Genomic DNA, 19,856 nt, shown 5'->3' on the forward strand with positions numbered 1-19,856 from the left:
GCTGTTTCTGTTCTTAAATAAAGTTGCTTCACTGAGAATTGAGTGACGAAGAGCTAAGGATAAAACATTCCACATGAGAACCATTTCAACCTCTAGTTTGTAATAATCAGGTAAAAAAAGATTTCCTGGAATTAAGCCCCAGGAACTCTGGCTTCAGTCAGAGCTGTCAACTGGGAAACAAATTTCCAGACATTTTGAAATTTAATTCATTTAATTTTTCTTGTAACTGGATTAGAAAATATGATTAAGCATAGCAGGATATTCTCTTACTGGATCAGTCTGGCTTTGAATTAAGCTGTAGATACTAAATTTTTAAAGCAGAAGAAAGAAAGGCGGCTTCAGAGTCTTTCTCCCTTGAGGAACTTAGGAACAAAAATGTAAAAGAATACACACACTGGAAATTTAAAAGAAAATTATGGGAAAGATGGTGTTTTACTTTGTTGTCCATGAAGTTGTTCATGTGGCTGTATTTTTACCTGAAACTCTGATTGAATGTATGATAGTCTAATTTGAATTAAAGCCCCCCAAACAGAAATGAGAATTTATCAAAGTAGTCCACAGATGCTTTCCAACTAGTTCTTTGAAACCTGCCAGTTGACTAAGTTGGAAATGTTCAAAAAGCTGGTGTGGCTGTGTATTTAGGGATGAAGGGCAGAAACAAAATAATTTTATATGGTGCAAAGACTTATTATACAATTGATGAAAATTTCTTCCTTTATGAAAGAAGGAAAATTGAGATATATATATATATATATATATATATATATACTGCCTGATAGCTTATTTTTCGGATTATTTGAGATCATGTATGTGAAAGTGCATTGGAATTGTGATATTTTGTACAAATGTAAAATAGCAGTACTACGACTACTTTTGACAACAGTGTGCATATGGCACTATTTTAGAGTCTTTCAGAAACTTTTATCTTGGGATTAGTTTCAACACAAAGGAAATATAATAATAGAAAAATGGAAAATTATTTCTGGATGCTTTTAAAATTAGAATAGATCTCAAGAAAGACTAAATCGGGATCTATGTGAATAGCATAAAAATTTTTAAAGGCTTTAGAACTGATATTTAATAATAAAGGGGAATTATGAATTTGTAGACAAAATTAAAATAAGTATTTGGGTTTTTTTCTACATTTGTTTCTACACATAAAACTCCTGTTTTCTGAAGGAACCCCAGTGGCCCTGGCTATAACACTAACCATTTTTCTTATTTCATTACTACTAATCAAAGATTAAAACATTTCATATTAAGCTTGGTACCTTTTTTTTGTTGTCCACATAAAGAAAAGTAAATTTCCTCTTTATATCTTACATCTTGAAGTTACTCACTATAAATTTATATAAATCAGATGTAATGACAATTTAATAAGAACACAAGCCCTATTCATCCTGTGGGAGTACTACTGTGACGTCTTTCAGAGAGCTTTGTGATTGCTCAGCCCTAAGTGTAAGCCCTATAAAATGATGGGCTTTGAAATGCTGGTCAGAGTGGAGTGAAAGGCAGTTGCCTGCAATAATAGCCAACCAGTACCAAGTTCTGGTTCAGCTCTGAGAGCAGAGAACTGGTGGAAACTTTCTCGGCCTCAGAGGACTTCAGCACCTAAGACAGCTCCAAGAATCTCCTTCGACTATAGAAAGCTCCCAAGGAACACTACTTGGCAAGGTGAGTGAAACTTTACCTTTCTTTTTCTTCTTTTTTTCCCTCCTCCTGCTTTCAAACTTTTCTCAGGGTATATTGAATATTTCTTTCTCTTGAAAAGAATTTTATAGTGTTCCTCCTTTAAAAAAACAAAAGACAAGTTTCTTAAGTCACCTGGTGAGTGCAGATAGAAACGTTTCAACTTCTTATATATCAGTGGATTTTTTGAATTCTTTTAGTTGGAAGATATTTTGCCTGGATTACTGTATACTTTTACTCAATGCTGTCTTTTTAAAAATGAACTAAAGTATTTTTTTTTGCTTGTATATACATTTTTGACTGAAGGGTTCAGTGGGTACATTTGTTTTAGATTTTCAACTTCTTTTTTTTAGTGTTGTTCTATTTCATATGTTAGTTATGTGAATCAAGGAAGCATTTATTTTCCTCTTTAAGTCTAAATTCTGCAATCTTTATAGACAAGACAAACAAAGCCAAAATTCCTAAATTCCTATCTAGAAACTTTGGAAATGAAACATGTAAGTGGGTTAGCTGTATAAAAGCACAAACCTTAATTTTAGTATCTTTTTCCTTTTATAGCAAAAATTATTTCAATGATAATATGTGGTATAATAATTTTTGGTACTTATTTTAACAATTAAGTTAAGTTGTTCAAACCCAGGCATAAGGAAATAAGTTTTTAATAATATCTACAATTAAAAGAGGAAAAAGAAATTCATGTATAACTTTTACACTGATATGTATATATAGATGTATATACATACATGTGTAGACAAAGCATTATTAAATAGATGGTACTCCAGTGTTATATTAATTAGACATTAGAAACTTAAACTGTTTCTTTAGTTAGAAAAGATACTAAACATGGGTGCTACAACTCTGCTGTATGGATACTTCCAGCACTATAAAAGTATGGCATTCCACATACACTCAGCCCCACTATGTGCCTGGTAAGTGATAGGCAGCAGTTGAAAAGGATTCCAATTTTTATTCAAACACCTGCCACCAAAAAAAAATCTTTTTGACTTAAAAAGTTATTATATTGCAGTTTAACTCCTTCTACCAGATAAAAATTACCTTTTCCAAACTCTGCAGGAGCCTTCATAAATTACTGCTAGACACTCAGAATTACTTTGAGATATCTTTGGTTGGAAAAGCTGATGTGATTCTCTCCCTTTCAAGGTACAAAGATGGAAACCAGAAGTAAGTCCCAGCCCCTTGTGCTGCTAATGCTGGTCAGCATGCTCTTCTCACAAATGTTGGCGTGGCCTCTTTTTGGAGCACCCTCTTCTCTGAGGTAAGTATTCCTTCAATGCATGCAGTTGAACATTCCTTCTTCATCTATATAGGAATTTCCTATATGTTATTTTGGACAACTCAACTTTTTAGGTTATGTATTATTTATTTAAATCTTTGGGTTGGTGTGTTAAGCAAGTTTTTTCAACATCAGGTCAATATGACTGTTCTGCACCTTGGAATCCACTCTCGGGGCATGAGAGACAGTGTCAATGACTAGTTTTAAGCTTAGGGTGGATCACCTTTCCAAACAAGAAGGAAGAAGGAGTTGACATTCTTTCAATTCAAAACTGGTTTTAGATAAGTAATAAGATTTTATCCTCTGTCATCTCAGTTCAGTTCAGTTTCTGATGGAAAAAAATAGATGTTTAGTTGCCTGCTTCACTGAAGTTCCTTTTCAAGATCAATCAGTAAATAACCTTAAGGTTAGTAGCTAACTAGTGAAACATATTGCTGTGAACAATCATGCTGGACAGACCTTCCTATCTAGCCAGATTCAATTTGTCAATATTATAAATTGTGGAATAACTGATCTACCAGTTAGTGAATTTTAATGTATCTTGTTTCAACCACAAATCCTTAGTTTTACTGTTCTATATGTTATATTTCATATTTCAAATTCATAAATTATAACATAACTCTTATTTAAAGCTTTATCTGAAATAAATTTATGTTAAAGAAGTAAACACTAAATAAAAACTACATTAGTTTGATTTTTTCCTTCCACTTTATAGGCACCACTATATCTACAGGCAAAATCATCATTTCTTTGCTCATTTTCCCATTTCTTATTCTTTTTTCAAGGTAGAATTATACTCAATAGAGTGAATTATCTCTTAGCTATTAGTGTTTGTGAAAACTGCTTAAAGCCAGATCTTATGTTGCTCTGATAACTAAATAGAATGATTCTATCTGAATTGTTATGTTACGTATCACAACAGACAATCACAAGAATGCTGAAGTTTGCATTGATTGCTAGGTTTCATGCAAAGAAGACTGCTTGTTACTTCCCCCAACTACTACATCACCAGAAGATACATAAGTCCCCAGGAGCTGACATACTCCTTGGAGGTTTACTCTAACAGTGAAAATATACACATTTATAATTTTAATAGTGTGCAGGTGTTCAAAATGTGCATGCATTAACACATATAGTCACGGTCCATGTATAGGCATGATTATTCTTAGTCATTCAGTAAAGCATTGTACATTCCTCACTAAAATTGTATTAATACATAATACTAGAAATAAGAAGCCCTCACAAAATGTATTGAATTTGAGTTACTAGTCAGAGACGGAGAGATTCTTTGTACTTGATTAATATAGAGAAATTTATCACACAAAGGTGAATCTTTGAAAAAGATCTTAGAGACCTAGAGAAGGAAAAGCAGTTAATATTCACCTAGTGAGAAGTGTTTGACAAATGATGCTAAACACCAATAAATACATGAATTGCTCCTAGTTTTCATATTGAATATTTGAAATTTTATGAAGTTTCTATTTTGTACAAAATTTTTCCACCTGTGAATAACTTTGCAAAGTGAAAATATTCCTAATGAAGTATACTTTACTTAATGCACTAACACGATTGAACTAAGTAACTCTTATGCTTGTAAAAGTTGTATGGCATCTGTTTTATGGGATAATCAAAAATTTCACTATTTATACTCTAAACCACAGAAGTCAGTAAGTCTAACTATGCTATCCATATATTGTGAATGGGTAATACTGCTCAAGAATACGGAGTATCTTATTTCCAATGATTATAAAACCATAAGCACTATATTCTGTGAAAGGAATATATTACACTTATACCATATTTTTCCCTAATAGGTTAGATGACAGAATACCACTTGAAGGAGCAAATGAACCTGAACAGGTTTCTTTAAAAGTAGACACTGACATCTTGCAAAATGCATTAGCTGAAAATGACACACCCTATTACGATGTGTCCAGGTGAGTTTGTGTTTATTGAGTTTTATTTTAGAAAATATGTTTTTGAAATATATATATATATTTTTGAAATATAAATGCTTTACATTTTGTGTCACCATGAAGCTATTTTTACAGCACACTACAGGTTTCCATGTGCTGTGGCTTCATGCAGCCTGATTTATTGCAGCTCTAGCAACTGTACATGATTTTCATATAGAGAAGTTGTAAAAAGCCAGGACCAATAAATCATTCACTTACACAGAACCCTTTGTCTAGAACAGCATTCAAGTATAGACAGAGTAGCTCTATACTAAAGACAAAACATAAAAGTTCCTGATTTGGATGGGAAAGATGATTGATAGTCCCCAAGGGCCCCTTTATCTTAAGAGATTGTTTTGTTTCCAAATGTTTTAATAAAAGAAATAGCAAAAAGTATAATAAGGTTTTTGCTAAAAATCAAGATTGTTTCCTCTTGTATATATCTTTATTCAAGGTAGAAGAAACAAAGCACCATAAATAAATAAACAGAAACTAACTTAAATATATTATTTTTTCCCATAAATATTTATTGAAGAAGAATTAGTTTTATAGACTCTACCAGGAAGCATTACTTAATATTGAGATATACTTCTAAATATTTAATTTCTTTAATTTTTCAAAGTGTGAGCTACAATTTGGAGTATATCTTAATATAAGTGACAAGAAAATACCTCATTAGGTTGTCAGGAAGCCTTCTTTTGCATGAGAAGCTTTCAAAGAAGCTGAGAAGTTTCTTTCTTGTTTAATGAGGCAAAATAATATTTTAGAAAAACATTTACAAAATAATGGCTATTCTTCTTCTTTATTTTAGGAATGCCAGACATGCTGATGGAGTGTTCACCAGTGACTTTAGTAGACTCTTGGGTCAACTTTCTGCCAAAAAATACCTTGAATCCCTTATTGGAAAACGGGTTGGGTAAAGAGAATTTATTATCTTTATCAAACACCTTATAATTATTTAATATGCAAGTTATTTTTTCACTGTTAGCAATTTATTTACTTTGCTCAAAATTGATAACTCTGATGATGTACAATTTCGTTGAAAAATAATCTATATTATGTTTAATGTTTATTTATTTGTTTTGAGAGAGAGTGTGTGAGCCTGAGTGGGGGAGGGACAGAGAGAGGAGAGAGAGAATCCCAAGCTGGCTCAGTGTTGTCGGTGCAGAGCCCAATGCAGGCTCAATCTCACAAACCATGACAGCACGATCTGAGCCGAAATCAAGAGTTGGAAGCTTAATGACTGAGCCACCCAGGCACCCCCAAAATTATATTCTTATATAAAATATACCATGCCCATGGATTAGGGAAATATGTTTTTAGTGATATCCTACTCATTGACTACAGACACACTTATTTTTCTTAAGTGGCAATCATTTATCAATCTGCAATCAAATTGAACTAGACACAGTAAAAAAATAAGACACTGAAGCAAATTTTAATGTTTACTATAGTATTTGTTTTTTTAATTCCTGATCAAACCAAGCATATGAAGTTTCTTTCTTTAAATGGCCAATTGTTGAATATTTAGATGGCACTATTCAGGGTGGCAAAGCTTCTAAAGAATTAACTTTTAAAGAAATATTCCTCCCAATGGCAGAGCACAACATCAACTATCCCTCCATCTTTTTATGTTAATTATTTGCACAGTTGATATACAATGTGTATGAAGGCTCCCAGTAAATGCCAAAATATGTTGGATTATTCCTTGCTCCCCTATCCTTGGGCTTAGATGTATTTTTCTCTTAGTCTTTTTGTGATAGAAAAGAAGTTGGGCATTAGAATTCTTTTTTATCTAATTTTATCCAAATTATTCCAAGAAATTTGGAACTTTGACACATTTATTATCTCTTGTTAAAATCCTTTGCTTTCCTTTCCCCTGCATTCTTTAGCAATAGCATCACAGAAGACCAGGGGCCAATCAAGCGCCACTCTGATGCAGTCTTCACCGACAACTATACCCGCCTTCGAAAACAAATGGCTGTAAAGAAGTACTTGAACTCCATTCTCAATGGGAAGAGGAGGTAAAGAAACAGAGAACTTGCTAAAATGAGAAATTATACATGAGTTCAAAAATAGAAGCTACATATGAAGACTTATTTCTCTATCTCACTCTCTATACTCTGTGAAACAGTAATTCTCAACCTTGGCTGACATTTGACTGCCCTGGAGAATTTTTAAAATACTGATGTGTGGGCCTTACCCAAAACCAATTGTCAGGTAATTAGTGCCTCTAGAGGTAGGAGGTATGGCTCTAGACATTGGTGCTTTGTTTTTGTTTGTTTTGTTGTTTTTTTGTTTGTTTTTGTTTCTAGGAGCTACCCACTTGATTCTACTGTGTGTCCAGGGTTAAAAGCAATGACTGTAGAGACATCTACTCTAAATCTGGGAACTTTATCAGAAGTTTAAGCTTTTTAAACATGTAAAGTGCAGTCAATTAGCAGTTTGATACCATATATGACTCCCTTCATATACATACTCAGTATCTTTATTTTACCAAATCAAACCACGGGTACTTTTGTATTCTAAGATTCTGTAAGACTTATGTCTCTCTAATGGAGTGCAAATATTGGATTATAATAAGTAGGAAGTGGGGTGCTCTCTCTTTTTTTTTCTAATTATTTTTGTTTCAATGGTCAGTATTAAGGGCAATCTTGCTTGGGTAAGATCAGACAAGATGAATGCCTTTGCCCACCACTATTATAATTCTGTACAAATAATTTGAGATACCTTACGATTCAGGAAAAATTCATATGTAATAACGAACCTCAAAGATAATTGGCTAGCCCTCAGTGCACTTTCCAGAGCACAGAGAACAGCGTAAGTCACACATCATCATTTCTTTGGAAGCTTGCTCATCTAAGGCCTTTAATATATATGATGTTCTTTTTCTGATGTGCAGCAGTGAGGGAGAATCACCTGACTTTCCCGAAGAGCTAGAAAAATAATGAAAAGCCCTTGGAAGAAAGCTGTTGACAGCTTCCCAGTGGTGGGTATATTCTGTCCATTCTTGTTTTATTCCTATAGCAAACATCTAATTACTGGAATAGGGAAGAATCACTTAGTAAAAAACATCTCAGAGTTCTCACAATGAGACCTCATGGAAAAGGACACTTCTATCCGAAGTGGACCCCAGCCCAGTAAACACTTAAAATGATTCATGCAGTGCTCTGATAGAAAAAAAGAGAGAGCTCACAATGGGTAAACAGTTTGCCACCTGCATGGTACCCCTCGTTTACTCAGACTTATTCCTCTCCTTCTTGTTGAGATATCAAACAGAGGAATCTGACTCACATGAGAAAAACTGGCTTTCTTTTTGAGACTTGAGCCACACTGCTTTTATTAATTTAAGGTTTAGCCCCACGATTGACTGTTAGCACGGCATTTAATTTAGGTGCAGAAAAATACCACTAAATTACAGTATGGTTCATTATTATGAAAACACCAAGGCACTCTGGTTCTAATTGTATTCCTTGAACCATACCAAGCTTCATGCCGCAAGGTTAAATTTAGCGTCTTGCACCTATTGAGTGAGTGTAGGTGCTTTGATCTCATAGTATTTATGGTAAAATAGTTTTTGAAAAGAGAAAACATATGCAGGCTTTTCCCTTTGCTATTAAGTGATAAGCTTGTTATCCCAGTTACTTTTATGTACATGTGGATACAAGACGTAATTCCTTCCTGAGTTACATTCATGCTTACATTAGCTCATAAAAATATTGGGCAAGTGCTTAAAGGAATTTCATATCATCAGTGTATCAGAGGTTGGTAAACTTTTTCCCTAAAGGGCTACAGAGTGAATATATTTTGGCTTTGTGGGTTAACATGGAACCCCCAGGATAACATGTAAAATGAATGGGAGCTGCTGTCTCACCATAACATTGTATTTGTGAAACCTAAAGATAGGCTGGACTACAACCACTGAGTGGCTCGAGGAGACTAAACGAGCCCCATGCTCAGACTGAAGGCAGTCCTTGGTCTTGCTGAAGTTCCTGGAGCAGATGGCTCAGGTTTTTGTGAGAGTGATCAAGAGTGGGCTAGTGTCTCTGAAGACATCTGCCCCATTGGTTACTTTTTGTCCACAAGAGACGTATGCTGAGGGTCTTGCACACGCCCGTTCCTTATCACATCAGAGAAACAAGTCCCTTTGCTCAAAGAAGAAAAATTACATAGAGCTTCTTGAAAAAAAAAAAGTTTACAAGAAGAAGCTATTTCATTTAATCAAGAAATACAACGGGCACTGAACTAGAAAGGAGGATTAATCCCTCCGTCTTTTGTAAGATCACATATGAGATTCTGTCCTCCCTTCTTCTCTTTTCTGAATGGGTAACTTTGGATAAACCCTTTTAATGGGAAATCCTGCATGCCAACCATTTGCGAAAATTACAAATGGGTAATTATAATGACTAATTAAAGTGCCTCTTCGCATTTTAATTCCCTTTCTGAAAATCAGTCCTTTGGAAGATACCTTCCTGATATCCCAGACCATGATTTCCTGTCATAACAAGCTGTTCACAAGGGGCACAGGGGTACAGATGTTATCAAATGAGTGGATGAATGAGTGAAATAAGAAGCTGTAAATAAAAATATTTTTATGCTTAAAACACCAATTCTTTCTTTTTCAGAACTCGTGAAGGAAAACGATAGGCGAAGTGATTATATTTTGAGTTCTACATAAGTAATTCAAGAACACAACTTCAGTATCAAAACCAAATAAAATATATAGTGTTGTGAATGTTGTGATTTGCTTCATCCTGATGTAATAACTGTGATGTTTACACTGTAAATATTATTTGAGAGTTCTAAAATTTGTCTTTAATTCATGAAAATCCTGTAATTTCATATGCTGTGTATCCTTTCTAACAAAAATATATTTAGTGATAAGTAAATACTAGGTTAATTCCAATTATGTGGAGCTTTGGGGGAGTGTAGTAATAGAACACAAATGATGTGTTTATTTATAGAGCATACTTAACTATTCAGAAGCGTGGAGCACATAATCAGTGTGTCTAAATTTGAATGTTAAGCAGCTAGAATGCTGAGTTAAATAAACTGCAAAATGTCTAAGAGAAAGCCAACCACAAAGATAAAAAGGCATTCTTCAAAACAGACTTTCAGAAAATGGTATGCGTTTTCGCATTTTTAGGCAACGTTTATTTTGAATGAGATTTAAAATCTCTCAAATTCAGATCTCTAATTGCTGAAGGCTCTTTTCTGCAGTGGTGTTTCAGTGAAAGAGAATGGTCTCTATTTCTGACATTGGACCTTTCCTTCCTGCTTGTGTTAAGTATGTGTAAAATGTAAACTGAATGGAACATTTGTTTTTTCGGTAATAAATTTTTTCCCCATAATTACTCAAATAATGCTTTGGTCATCAGCTTCCTTCAGTGAAAGTACATTTGGAGACACAGCTATTTTTCCAAAATATAGGAAATTAATAGAGAAAATAAAGAACTTTGATTATCATTGCAGACACTTTCTATTGTTTTGATTTTGTTAAATGATACAGCAGTAACCTCATTTTAGCTCTCAAGTTCCAGGCGCTAGATAGTTTTTATGATGTTTGAGGTAAGACTATGTTTGATTTTGTGTGAGTTCTAAAACAACAGTGACTTAAATATGAGAGAAATTTCTTTCTCACTTAAGGCCAGAAGTAAAATGTCAAGGGTTAGTAAGATGGTTCTGCTCCATGAAGCCCTCAGAAATCTAAACCTCTTCTCGTGATCCAAAATTGCAGCTAGAGTTCCAGCCATCATATCTGCATTCTAAGTAGTAGGATGGAAGAAAGAGCATAGAAAAAAAGGGGAAGGGGCAAAGAGCACATGCAGGTTCTCTTTTAACTGATATTTTGTGCTAATATCCCATTGACTAGAACATAGTTTTATGGTCAGAGTCATTTGGAAAACAGGTTAGAAAATGTTTTGTTTTGTTTCTGGATAGTCATGTGCCCAACTAAAAACTGGGGTTCTAGTAATATAAAACAAGGAAAGAATAGACTTATGTGGGGATTTTTTTTTTTTTTTTAGTCTCAAACTGTGGATCTTAAATTCTTACCAAAAAGACTTACAGAAATGATAAAGAAAGTGAGAGTCGATAGACCCTAACCATTAATGAGGAACCATCATCACAAGGCAAAATTTTGCTCAGGTTCATTTACTACAATTAGAACAAATGGCTCTATAAGGAGAGACTAATCTAGAACTACTGGTGAATGCAAAGGAAATTACACAAATTGAAGTGAAGTGGACTAACTATATCTTTTGTTCATACCTGATTTCATAAATCATCAAATATTTGTTAAGTGAATTTTCTATGCAAAATTCTATGCGAAGCACTGCCATGAAAACTGAAAAGTTCTCGATGTTATTCGCACATGAGAAGCTTATAAAGATCAAATGGGGATAAGGGTACCTGGGTGGCTCAGTCAGCTGAGTGTCCGGCTTGGGCTCAGGTCATGATCTCATGGTTCATGAGTTCACGTCCAGCATCAGGCTCTCTGCTATCACCACAGACCCCACTTCAGATCCTCTGTTCCCATCTCTCGCTGCCCCTTCCCCCCTCTTAAAAATAAATAGATATTAAAAAAAAAAAGATCAAAGACTCCTGGGAGGCTCAGTCGGTTGAGTGTCTGACTTAGGCCTAGGTCATGATCTTGAGGTTCATGAGTTGGAACCCCGTGTCGGGCTCCGTGCTGACAGCTCAGAGCCTGGAGCCTGCTTCGGGTTCTGTGTTTCCCTCTCTCTCTGCCCCTCCCCAGCTCATGCTCTGTCTCTCTCCTTCTCTCTCAGAACATATTTTAAAAAAACAACATCAAATGGGGGTGTAATTGCAGTGCAATTCGAATATGAATCTGCAGAGTTTTAATTTTACCTTATTAATGTAAGTCTTTGCAATTTAGTCCCTATTCCTTCAAGAAATACTTATTGAATGACACTGATGTGCAATTTAGATATCTGAGGGATGAATGTTTTGGGCAGGAGCAAGTGAGGGGAAAATCCTGGCATACTTGGACAGCAAGGAAGCCAGTGTGGGCAGAGCAGGTGAGCTGGATGAGGCAGAGCAGGAGATGAGGTCAGGGAGGCTATCTAGTCCTTGGTAACACAGGCCACCATAAGGACTTAGCAGTGAATTGGGGAGATGTGGCAGAGTTTCAGACAGTGGTGTGACAGTATCTGAACTGCATTTCAACATAACGATTCTGGCTGCTGTGTTGGCAATTGGGTGAGGGGGTGCTGCAGGTGGGAGCAGGGAGAGGAGCGAGGAGGCTCTTGCTATAAATCAGGTGAATGATGATGGTGCTGGCCAGGTCCACACAGTACAGGTGGTGAGAAGTGGAGTCTGCATGTGTCTCAAAAGTAGAGTCAAATTTTTTGCGGATAGTTTGAAGATACGGAAAAGTCCAGAATAATTCTAAGGTAAGTCACCTGAGCAACTTGAAGAAGAATGTGGCTATTAAGTAAGTCGAAAAAGACTTGGGGTGGGGGAGGCGGTTCCAGGGGAGGATGGGTTTAGCTTTGGACAAGTTAAGTAAGTGACAGGTTCTGAGGAGATTTGGGGCTGCAGGTCAACAGTTGGAAGTCTTCAGTGTAGAGGTGAGAATTAACATTTTTTTAACGTTTTATTTATTTTTGAGAGACAGAGAGAGACAGAGCATAAGTGGGGGAGGGGCAGAGAGAGAGAGGGAGACAGAATTCGAAGCGGGTCTCCAGGCTCTGAACTGTCAGCACAGAGCCTGACATGGGGCTCAAACTCCCAAACTGTGAGATTATGACCTGACCCCAAGTCAGACACTCAACGGACCGAGGAACCCAGGCACCTCTAGAGATGAGATTTAAAGGTACAAGCCACGAGATCACCAAGGGACTAACTGTAGCTAAAAAGGAAGCTCAACACACAACCCCTGGGTGTATCAATTTACTTGGTCTGCCATAACAAGGTGCCACCGACTGGGGAATAAACAACAGAAATTTATTGTCTCGTAGTTCTGGAGGCAAAAGTCTGGATCCAAGGCATCAGTGTGGTTGGTTCCTTCTGAACACTGTGAGGGAGCATCTGATCTATGTCTCTCCCTGGCATCTGGTGTTTTGCTGGCAATCGTTGGTTTATAGAAGCATCACCCAGATCTCTGTCTGTCCTCACATGGTGTTGTCCCTGTGTGTCTGTGTCTCCAAAGTTCCCCTTTTTATAAGGACATGGGTCATATTGGATTAGAACCCATGTTAATGACCTCATTTTAACCTGGTTACCTCTGTAAAAACCCTGTCTCCAAATATGGTCACATTCTGAAGTACTGGGGGTTAGGATTCCAACAGATGAATTTAGGAGGGGGGAGGATACAATTCAACTGTAACTCTGATGCACTCCAACATCAATGGGTTGGGATGTTGAGGAACAAAGGGGGTAAAAACTGAAAGGAGAAGCTAGCAAAAGAGGAGAAAAATAGGAAAGAAAATCTGGAAAACAAGTAAAGAGAGTCTTTCAAGGAAGAAGGCATCATTAACAGTTTTATTTGTGCTGCTATATAAAACAGCATTCATTTACTGATGATATAACAGTGAACAAAGCAGACACCAGTTCCTGCTCACATAGAACTTACATTCTACGGAGGAAAACATATAATAAACAACCTAGTTAAATAAAATACACATTGTGGTAGAAAGTGCTAAGTGCTACGGGGAAAAAAATATGCAGGGAAGGAGGATAGGAAGTATTGGAAAAGAGGGTTGAAATTTTAGATGAAGTTTCTATAGGAGACCTCACAAGAAGGTGAATTTGAGGAAGAGCCCTGAAAGAAACAACAAAATCAGCTATGAGTCTCTGTGGGAAGAACGTTCTAGACAAAGGGAATTTGAGATGCAGAAGCTATCAGGTGGGACTTACCTAACATTTTAGGCAGAGAAGAGGCTAATTTGGCTTAAATGGTGAAAATGACCAAGATATAACGTAAGAGAGAAGTCAGAGAAGTTATGAGGAACCAGGCCACATAGGACATCCCGGGTCATAGCAAAATTCTGATTTTGAATCAGATGAGAAACCATGACCAGAATTGACTGTTATCAGTAACCATCACAATAATATTATTGGTGGAGGAATGTGGATAAAAGCTGGGTTGGAATGGGTCCAAGAGAATGAGGAAGGGAGCGCCTGTACTATGAATACTGATGATTCTTTGAGGTGTTTTCCTGCATAAGAGAACAAAGAAGAGGGGAGGGATCTGGTGGGAAAAGAGAGATGAAGTAATTTGTTTTCATGTGGGAGAAATATCAAAACTGTGTTTGCATGCTGAAGGAAAAGATGTAAGAATGGGAAATCTGGTGATGCTGTAGGTAAAGCTTTTGCTTGAGTGATATCCTTAAGAAGAAGCGCAAATGAATGATACACCAGCGGTGGGCTTGACATTTGCATGACACAGAACAGTTCAACAGACAGAGTGTTTGGGTCAAAGGTGGATGAATGGATGGATGAGGTGGTAGTGTTACCGGTTCCAAACTCAGGTTCAGCTGCTCACTACTCAAAAATCAATACTCGAGAGACAAGTGAGGGCAGAGAGGAAGGTTTGCTTTATTCAGGAAGTCAGCACCCTGACAGATGGCGGTCTAATGTCCCAATGACCATCTTCCCTGGCCAGGCAAAGTTGAAAGGTTTTAAAGGGGAAGGTATAGGAAAAGGGAGGGGGGCTACGTGCAGGAGAAGCAGGTGTCCAGGCGGTTACTTGTATGTCGACATGACCCTGAACAGAATTGCTGGCAGCATTGGCAGCTGTTTTCAAATGGCGTCAGGTCTTATCTTCTGGGAAAGTTTGGTCCTTTGCTCCTCAAGGCCTGTGGTCTGCAAGTCTTAAGGAAAGTAAGTTAGTTCTGCTACCGACCAAGGGACTCAGGTCAGCAAACAGTGAGTGCATACATTTGAAGCAAGTGAACACTTAAGACCAACCAGTTGGGGTGCTGTTACTGTAGAAGCTGATGAAATGATCTTAATTACATCCATTTTCTCTGGAAATGGCTAAAAGTAGAGATAAGTCAGAAGATGTTGGTGATGTGAGAAAAGTTAAAAAAGGAAGAAATAGTGTAGTAGGTGAGTGGGTAAGTAAATGAACTAGGAAAAGTTCTTTTCTAATCTGAACAACTCAGTGACAAATGGGGGTGATTCAGAAACATGGGTCAATTTAAGTAGTCTGAGATTATTTTTTTATTATTGTGAAACTTTAATGAAAACTAAGCGGCTTTCCCCAGAAATATGCACATATTCATTTTTGTGCTTTCAGAGCAGTCCCTGAATCTTGTTTGTGCTTGGAATTTTAGTGGGTTCATTGATTGATCTTTAAGAATTGCTATGCTCGGGCGCCTGGGTGGCTCAGTCAGTTGAGCGTCTGACTTCAGCTCAAGTCATGATCTCACAGTTCATGGGTTCAAGCCCCGTGTCGGGCTCTGTGCTGACAGCTCAGGGCCTGGAGCCTGCTTCAGATTCTGTGTGTGTCTTTCTTTCTGCCCCTCCCCTGCTTGTGCTCTGTCTTCCAAAAATAAATAAATGTTAAAAAAGAAGTTTTATTAAAAAAAAATTTCTCTGTTGGTAGTCGTGCTGGTTGGAGTCATGTGGAGGAGACCCTGTAAATAGGGAACATGGTGTGTGCACTGCTGAAGTCATCCAAAGGTGAGACAGTAAGGATTTAGACTACCTCAGTGGTAATGAGAAATGAAAGGAATTATAGCAATAGCCAAAACTTATTACATAGCAGGTACTTTCCTAGGCACTTTATATCATTAAATCATACCAAATATATGAGGTATGTACTGTTCTTCAACCCACTTTTCAGATGAGGAAGCAGACATATAAAGTAGATAGCAAAAGCCAGGACCCTGGAAGCTCATGTAGAAAAGTTCCATGCAGTCCCCAAGTCCCCAAAGACTAAGTGATTTTCCCAAGGTGACATAATTATTTAGTGGCAGAGAAGGGAATAGAGTTCTTTTTTTTTTTTTTTTTTTAATTTTTTTTTTTTCAACGTTTATTTATTTTGGGACAGAGAGAGACAGAGCATGAATGGGGGAGGGGCAGAGAGAGAGGGAGACACAGAATCGGAAACAGGCTCCAGGCTCTGAGCCATCAGCCCAGAGCCCGACGCGGGGCTCGAACTCACGGACCGGGAGATCGTGACCTGGCTGAAGTCGGACGCTTAACCGACTGCGCCACCCAGGCGCCCCGGGAATAGAGTTCTTAATCACATTCTCTTTCATGGTGTCTAAGACGGACCTTGACCATGAACATTGCTCTTGCCCCTCCTTTCTCTCCTCTATCCCATCTGTCTCTTCAGAACTCCATCTCTGGTCCACAATTGGGCAGAAGTTGCAAAGGGTCACAAAGACTTTGTGATTGCAGGTCCCCTTCTCAGTAGCCTGTGCTAGTTCTTCCTTGTAATATTCTCACTTCCCATTTGTTCCCTCCCTCCAACTTGTTCTCTCTTTGTTCCCTGCATATTCTTTGTCATTGCAGACTAGAGAGTTCTGTAGAGCAGAAATCTCTTGGGGGTTTATGTTTTGAGATGTTTCAAATAATCAAAAACGCTTACCATTTAACACATCAGCCTATTCAGCCTGAAACAATACAAATAGCTTTTTTAGCAACAATCTCTAAAATGATAATGTCTAAATAAGTTGACTCTTGATTTCCATATGACTTGAATTCAAAAGGAATTCAAAAGGACTTGTTTTGGGTCGCCTGGGTGCCTCAGTAAGTTAAGTGTCTGACTTTGGATCATGTCATGATCTCATGGTTTGTGAGTTTGAGCCCCACGTTGGGCTCTGTGCTGACAGCTCGGAGCCTGGAGTCTGCTTCAGATTCTGTGTTTCCCTCTCTCTCTGCCCCTCCCCACTCGTGTTCTCTCTCTCTCTCAAGAATAAGTAAACATTAAAAAAAATTAAGAGGACTTGCTTTAATGCATTCATCTTAGTGCTTTGGGCATTGAGTGAGGCCCTTTCTGTGGCTTTGATGCTTGTGACTGACTTGGAAAAAGAGGAACTTTCATTTTTATCCTGGCTTACATTTACAAATTAAATATGTAATGCACAATTAGCAATACATTATTCCTTTGCAATTGAATTACCTCTTAAGGCACCTGCAATATGAAAGTTATCTTTGGTTTACTCTGTAGTAGAATAAATTCTTGAAATATTAACTGCTGTTAGTATTTTATACACCACAGATTAAATTTGCCACTTCATTGTGCTAGGCAGAATAATGGTCCCTGAAGATGTCTATCTCTTAATCTCTGAAACCTACGAATATGTTACTTTACATGGCAAAAGAGACTTTGCCGATATGATTAATTTCAAGATTTTAAAGTAGGAAGATTATCCTGGATTATTCAAGCATCCCAGTGTAAACACAAGGGTCCCTAAAAGAATGAAGTAGAAATCAGTTAGAGTCAGAGAAGGGGATATGATAATAAAGCAGAGATTGGAGAGATGTCACTACTTGAAGTAGATCAGGAATCAGAGAATGCAAGAGGTTTCTGGAAGCTGGCAAAGGCAAGGAAAAAGTTCTCGCCTAGAGCTTCTAGAAGAGATACAGCCCTGCCAATATGTTGAGATTAGCCCCATCAGGCCAATTTTTGGATTTTTGAGATCCAGAACTATGAAATCACAAATCTGTGTTGTTTTAAGCCAGGAGGCTTGTGGTAACTTGTTACAGCAGCAATAGGTTACTAATACAACCGTCCTCCAATTATAATAGAACTTGAGTCTGGCATCCATTGCTTTAGGGAAAGTTGATATAAGAACCACTGAAATTAAAATTTTCTTTGGATTTATAGTATCATCACAAGGGAAAAGCCAGTGTAAAACCTGAATTTGCTAAGGCAATCTTGAAGTGACTCAGATGATAACAAATTGAGATTTTAAAATAATAAACATAATAACTGCTTGATACTAATTAATTTCAGTTATAAAAAATAGAGTCATATTCGTGTACACCTGAGTTCAAAATGAGGTTAAGATTGATGTCACCTAAAATTATATTAGAAATAATTCTTGGGGCACCTGGGTGGCTCAGTCGGGTAAGCATCTGACTTCGGTTCAGGTCATGATCTCATGGTTGGTGAGTTTGAGCCCCACATCAGACTCCATGCTGACAGCTCAGAACCTGGAGCCTGCTTTGGATTCTGTGTCTCTCTATCTCTTTCTGAACCTCTCTCATGCTCTGTCTCTGTCTCTCAAAAATGAATAAACTTTAAAAAAATTTATTTTAAGAAATCATTCTTTATAGACCTGGAAAAAAAATACTTATTTCTTCCTTTGCTTTCAGTTGACATGTACAAAGTCTACCAAAAAAATGACATAGTATTTCCAGAATTTTTTGGATCCAAAATGGTAGACTGAGCCCATGAATGTGTCTCTCCTTACTCCCAAAATACCATTCACCTAATGGAAAGAGTTAAGAAATATTAGTTCATATAACAAAGATAAGTAAAAAGGAGCCATGAGTGGTCTAGAGATAGCTGTATATTTTGGGGAGAAGATGGGCAGTGTATTTAAGAGTGGATCCATGGAAAAACTATGGGATCCTCAATACTGAACCGATGTGGACAGTTTGCAGCTGATGATTTATCCTACAGATGAGCTCAGATGTCCTTGCGTTTTGACAAGTACAGTAACTATTGTTTTCATGTTGAAATTTCTTCCTGGCATTTTTGGGAAAACTTGTATGCTTCGGCAAATGCTGAATCTCAAGAAAAATTAGTTGAGAAATTGGGAATGCGAGAATTAGAGTTTGATAATCTACACAGAAATGTTCCTTGTTTGAAGGAATTCACTTGTATTAGTTAGCTAGGGCTGCGATAACGAAATGCATAGACTGGTTTTAATGTTTATTTATTTTTGAGAGAGACAGAGACAGAATACGAGTGGGTTAGGGGCAGAGAGAGAGGGAGATACAGAATCTGAAGCAGGCTCCAGGCTCTGAGCTGTCAGCACAGAGCCCAACATGGGGCTCGAAGTCATGAGCTGTGAGATCATGACCTGAGCCGAAGCTGGATGCTCAACTGACTGAGCCACCCAGGCGCCCCTAGACTGGCTGGTTTAAACAACAGAACTTCAATGTCTCACAGTTCTGAGGGCTAGACTGTCTAAGATCAAGGTTTCAGCAGGGTGGTTCTTTTTGAGGCTTCTTTCCTTAGCTTGTAGATGGCCATTTTCTCCCTATGTCTTCAGGTGGCCTTCCCTCTGTGCACATACATATCAGTGTCCAAATTTCCTCTTCTTATAAGGACACATATGGGATTAGGACATAGGAGATTAGGGCCCTCCCTAATGATCTCATTTTAACTTATTTTCCTCCTTAAAGGTCCTATCTCCAAATTCTGTGGTACTGGGGAGTTAGTACTTCAATATGTGAATTTTAGAAGGACATAATTCAGCCCATGATACCACTGATGTGAAGCCAAAAGCAAGAACAGGAAATGCTAATACATGGAGTTCACATCTCTGAGTGATTCTCATTACCAAATATTTATATCAGGAATAAAAATGTTTTACACGTTACTGAAATATATAATTTTGTCACAATGTACCAGTATAAAATAATAACAAACTATGCATTCATTATTATGTTATTTTTTGTTATAGAAAATCTCTGAAACTTTTGGTATGATCTTACCACAGAAAAATCACCATCTTTATTATGATTATTCATCATTGTTTCAGAAATATGTAAATAATTGTTAGGAAAAATACAAAACAACCTATAATTTCAGAAATTCCTGAGAACCTCTTCCAGTGCTGATTGATCTTTCCTGAATACCAAAGATTAATAGTTGTCAGGAATTTGACAACACTACAACTGAGGGCAAGATTCTGGAAGAGCTGAATAGAGGGACATAAATAGGTTTATATACAGGATTGTTGCCTTCCCATGCTTGGTAGAGAATG

The 19,856-nt window shown here is 37.2% G+C and overlaps 1 protein-coding gene across 2 annotated transcripts; it reads left to right on the forward strand.

Annotated features, from left to right (window-relative positions):
- Positions 1–1,297: 1,297 nt before the first annotated feature.
- VIP (vasoactive intestinal peptide) lies at positions 1,298–10,409 on the forward strand. 2 transcript variants are annotated; one of them, XM_086708170.1, is made up of 7 exons: positions 1,298–1,674; positions 2,851–2,965; positions 4,798–4,920; positions 5,750–5,854; positions 6,831–6,962; positions 7,844–7,927; positions 9,564–10,409. In XM_086708170.1, exons 2-6 carry the CDS (start codon positions 2,859–2,861, stop codon positions 7,884–7,886), a joined length of 510 nt encoding a protein of 169 aa, XP_086564296.1. In that variant the 5' UTR covers positions 1,298–1,674; positions 2,851–2,858; the 3' UTR covers positions 7,887–7,927; positions 9,564–10,409. The 2 variants fall into 2 exon arrangements, with proteins under 2 accessions (XP_086564296.1, XP_025781640.1); XM_025925855.2 differs by having other exon boundaries at positions 1,302–1,674; positions 7,841–7,927.
- The last annotated feature ends 9,447 nt before the right edge of the window (positions 10,410–19,856 follow it).

The sequence above is a fragment of the Puma concolor genome, chromosome B2 (assembly GCF_028749965.1).
Source record: "Puma concolor isolate L17-30 chromosome B2, mPumCon1.1.hap2, whole genome shotgun sequence".
Taxonomy (NCBI): Eukaryota; Metazoa; Chordata; class Mammalia; order Carnivora; family Felidae; genus Puma; species Puma concolor.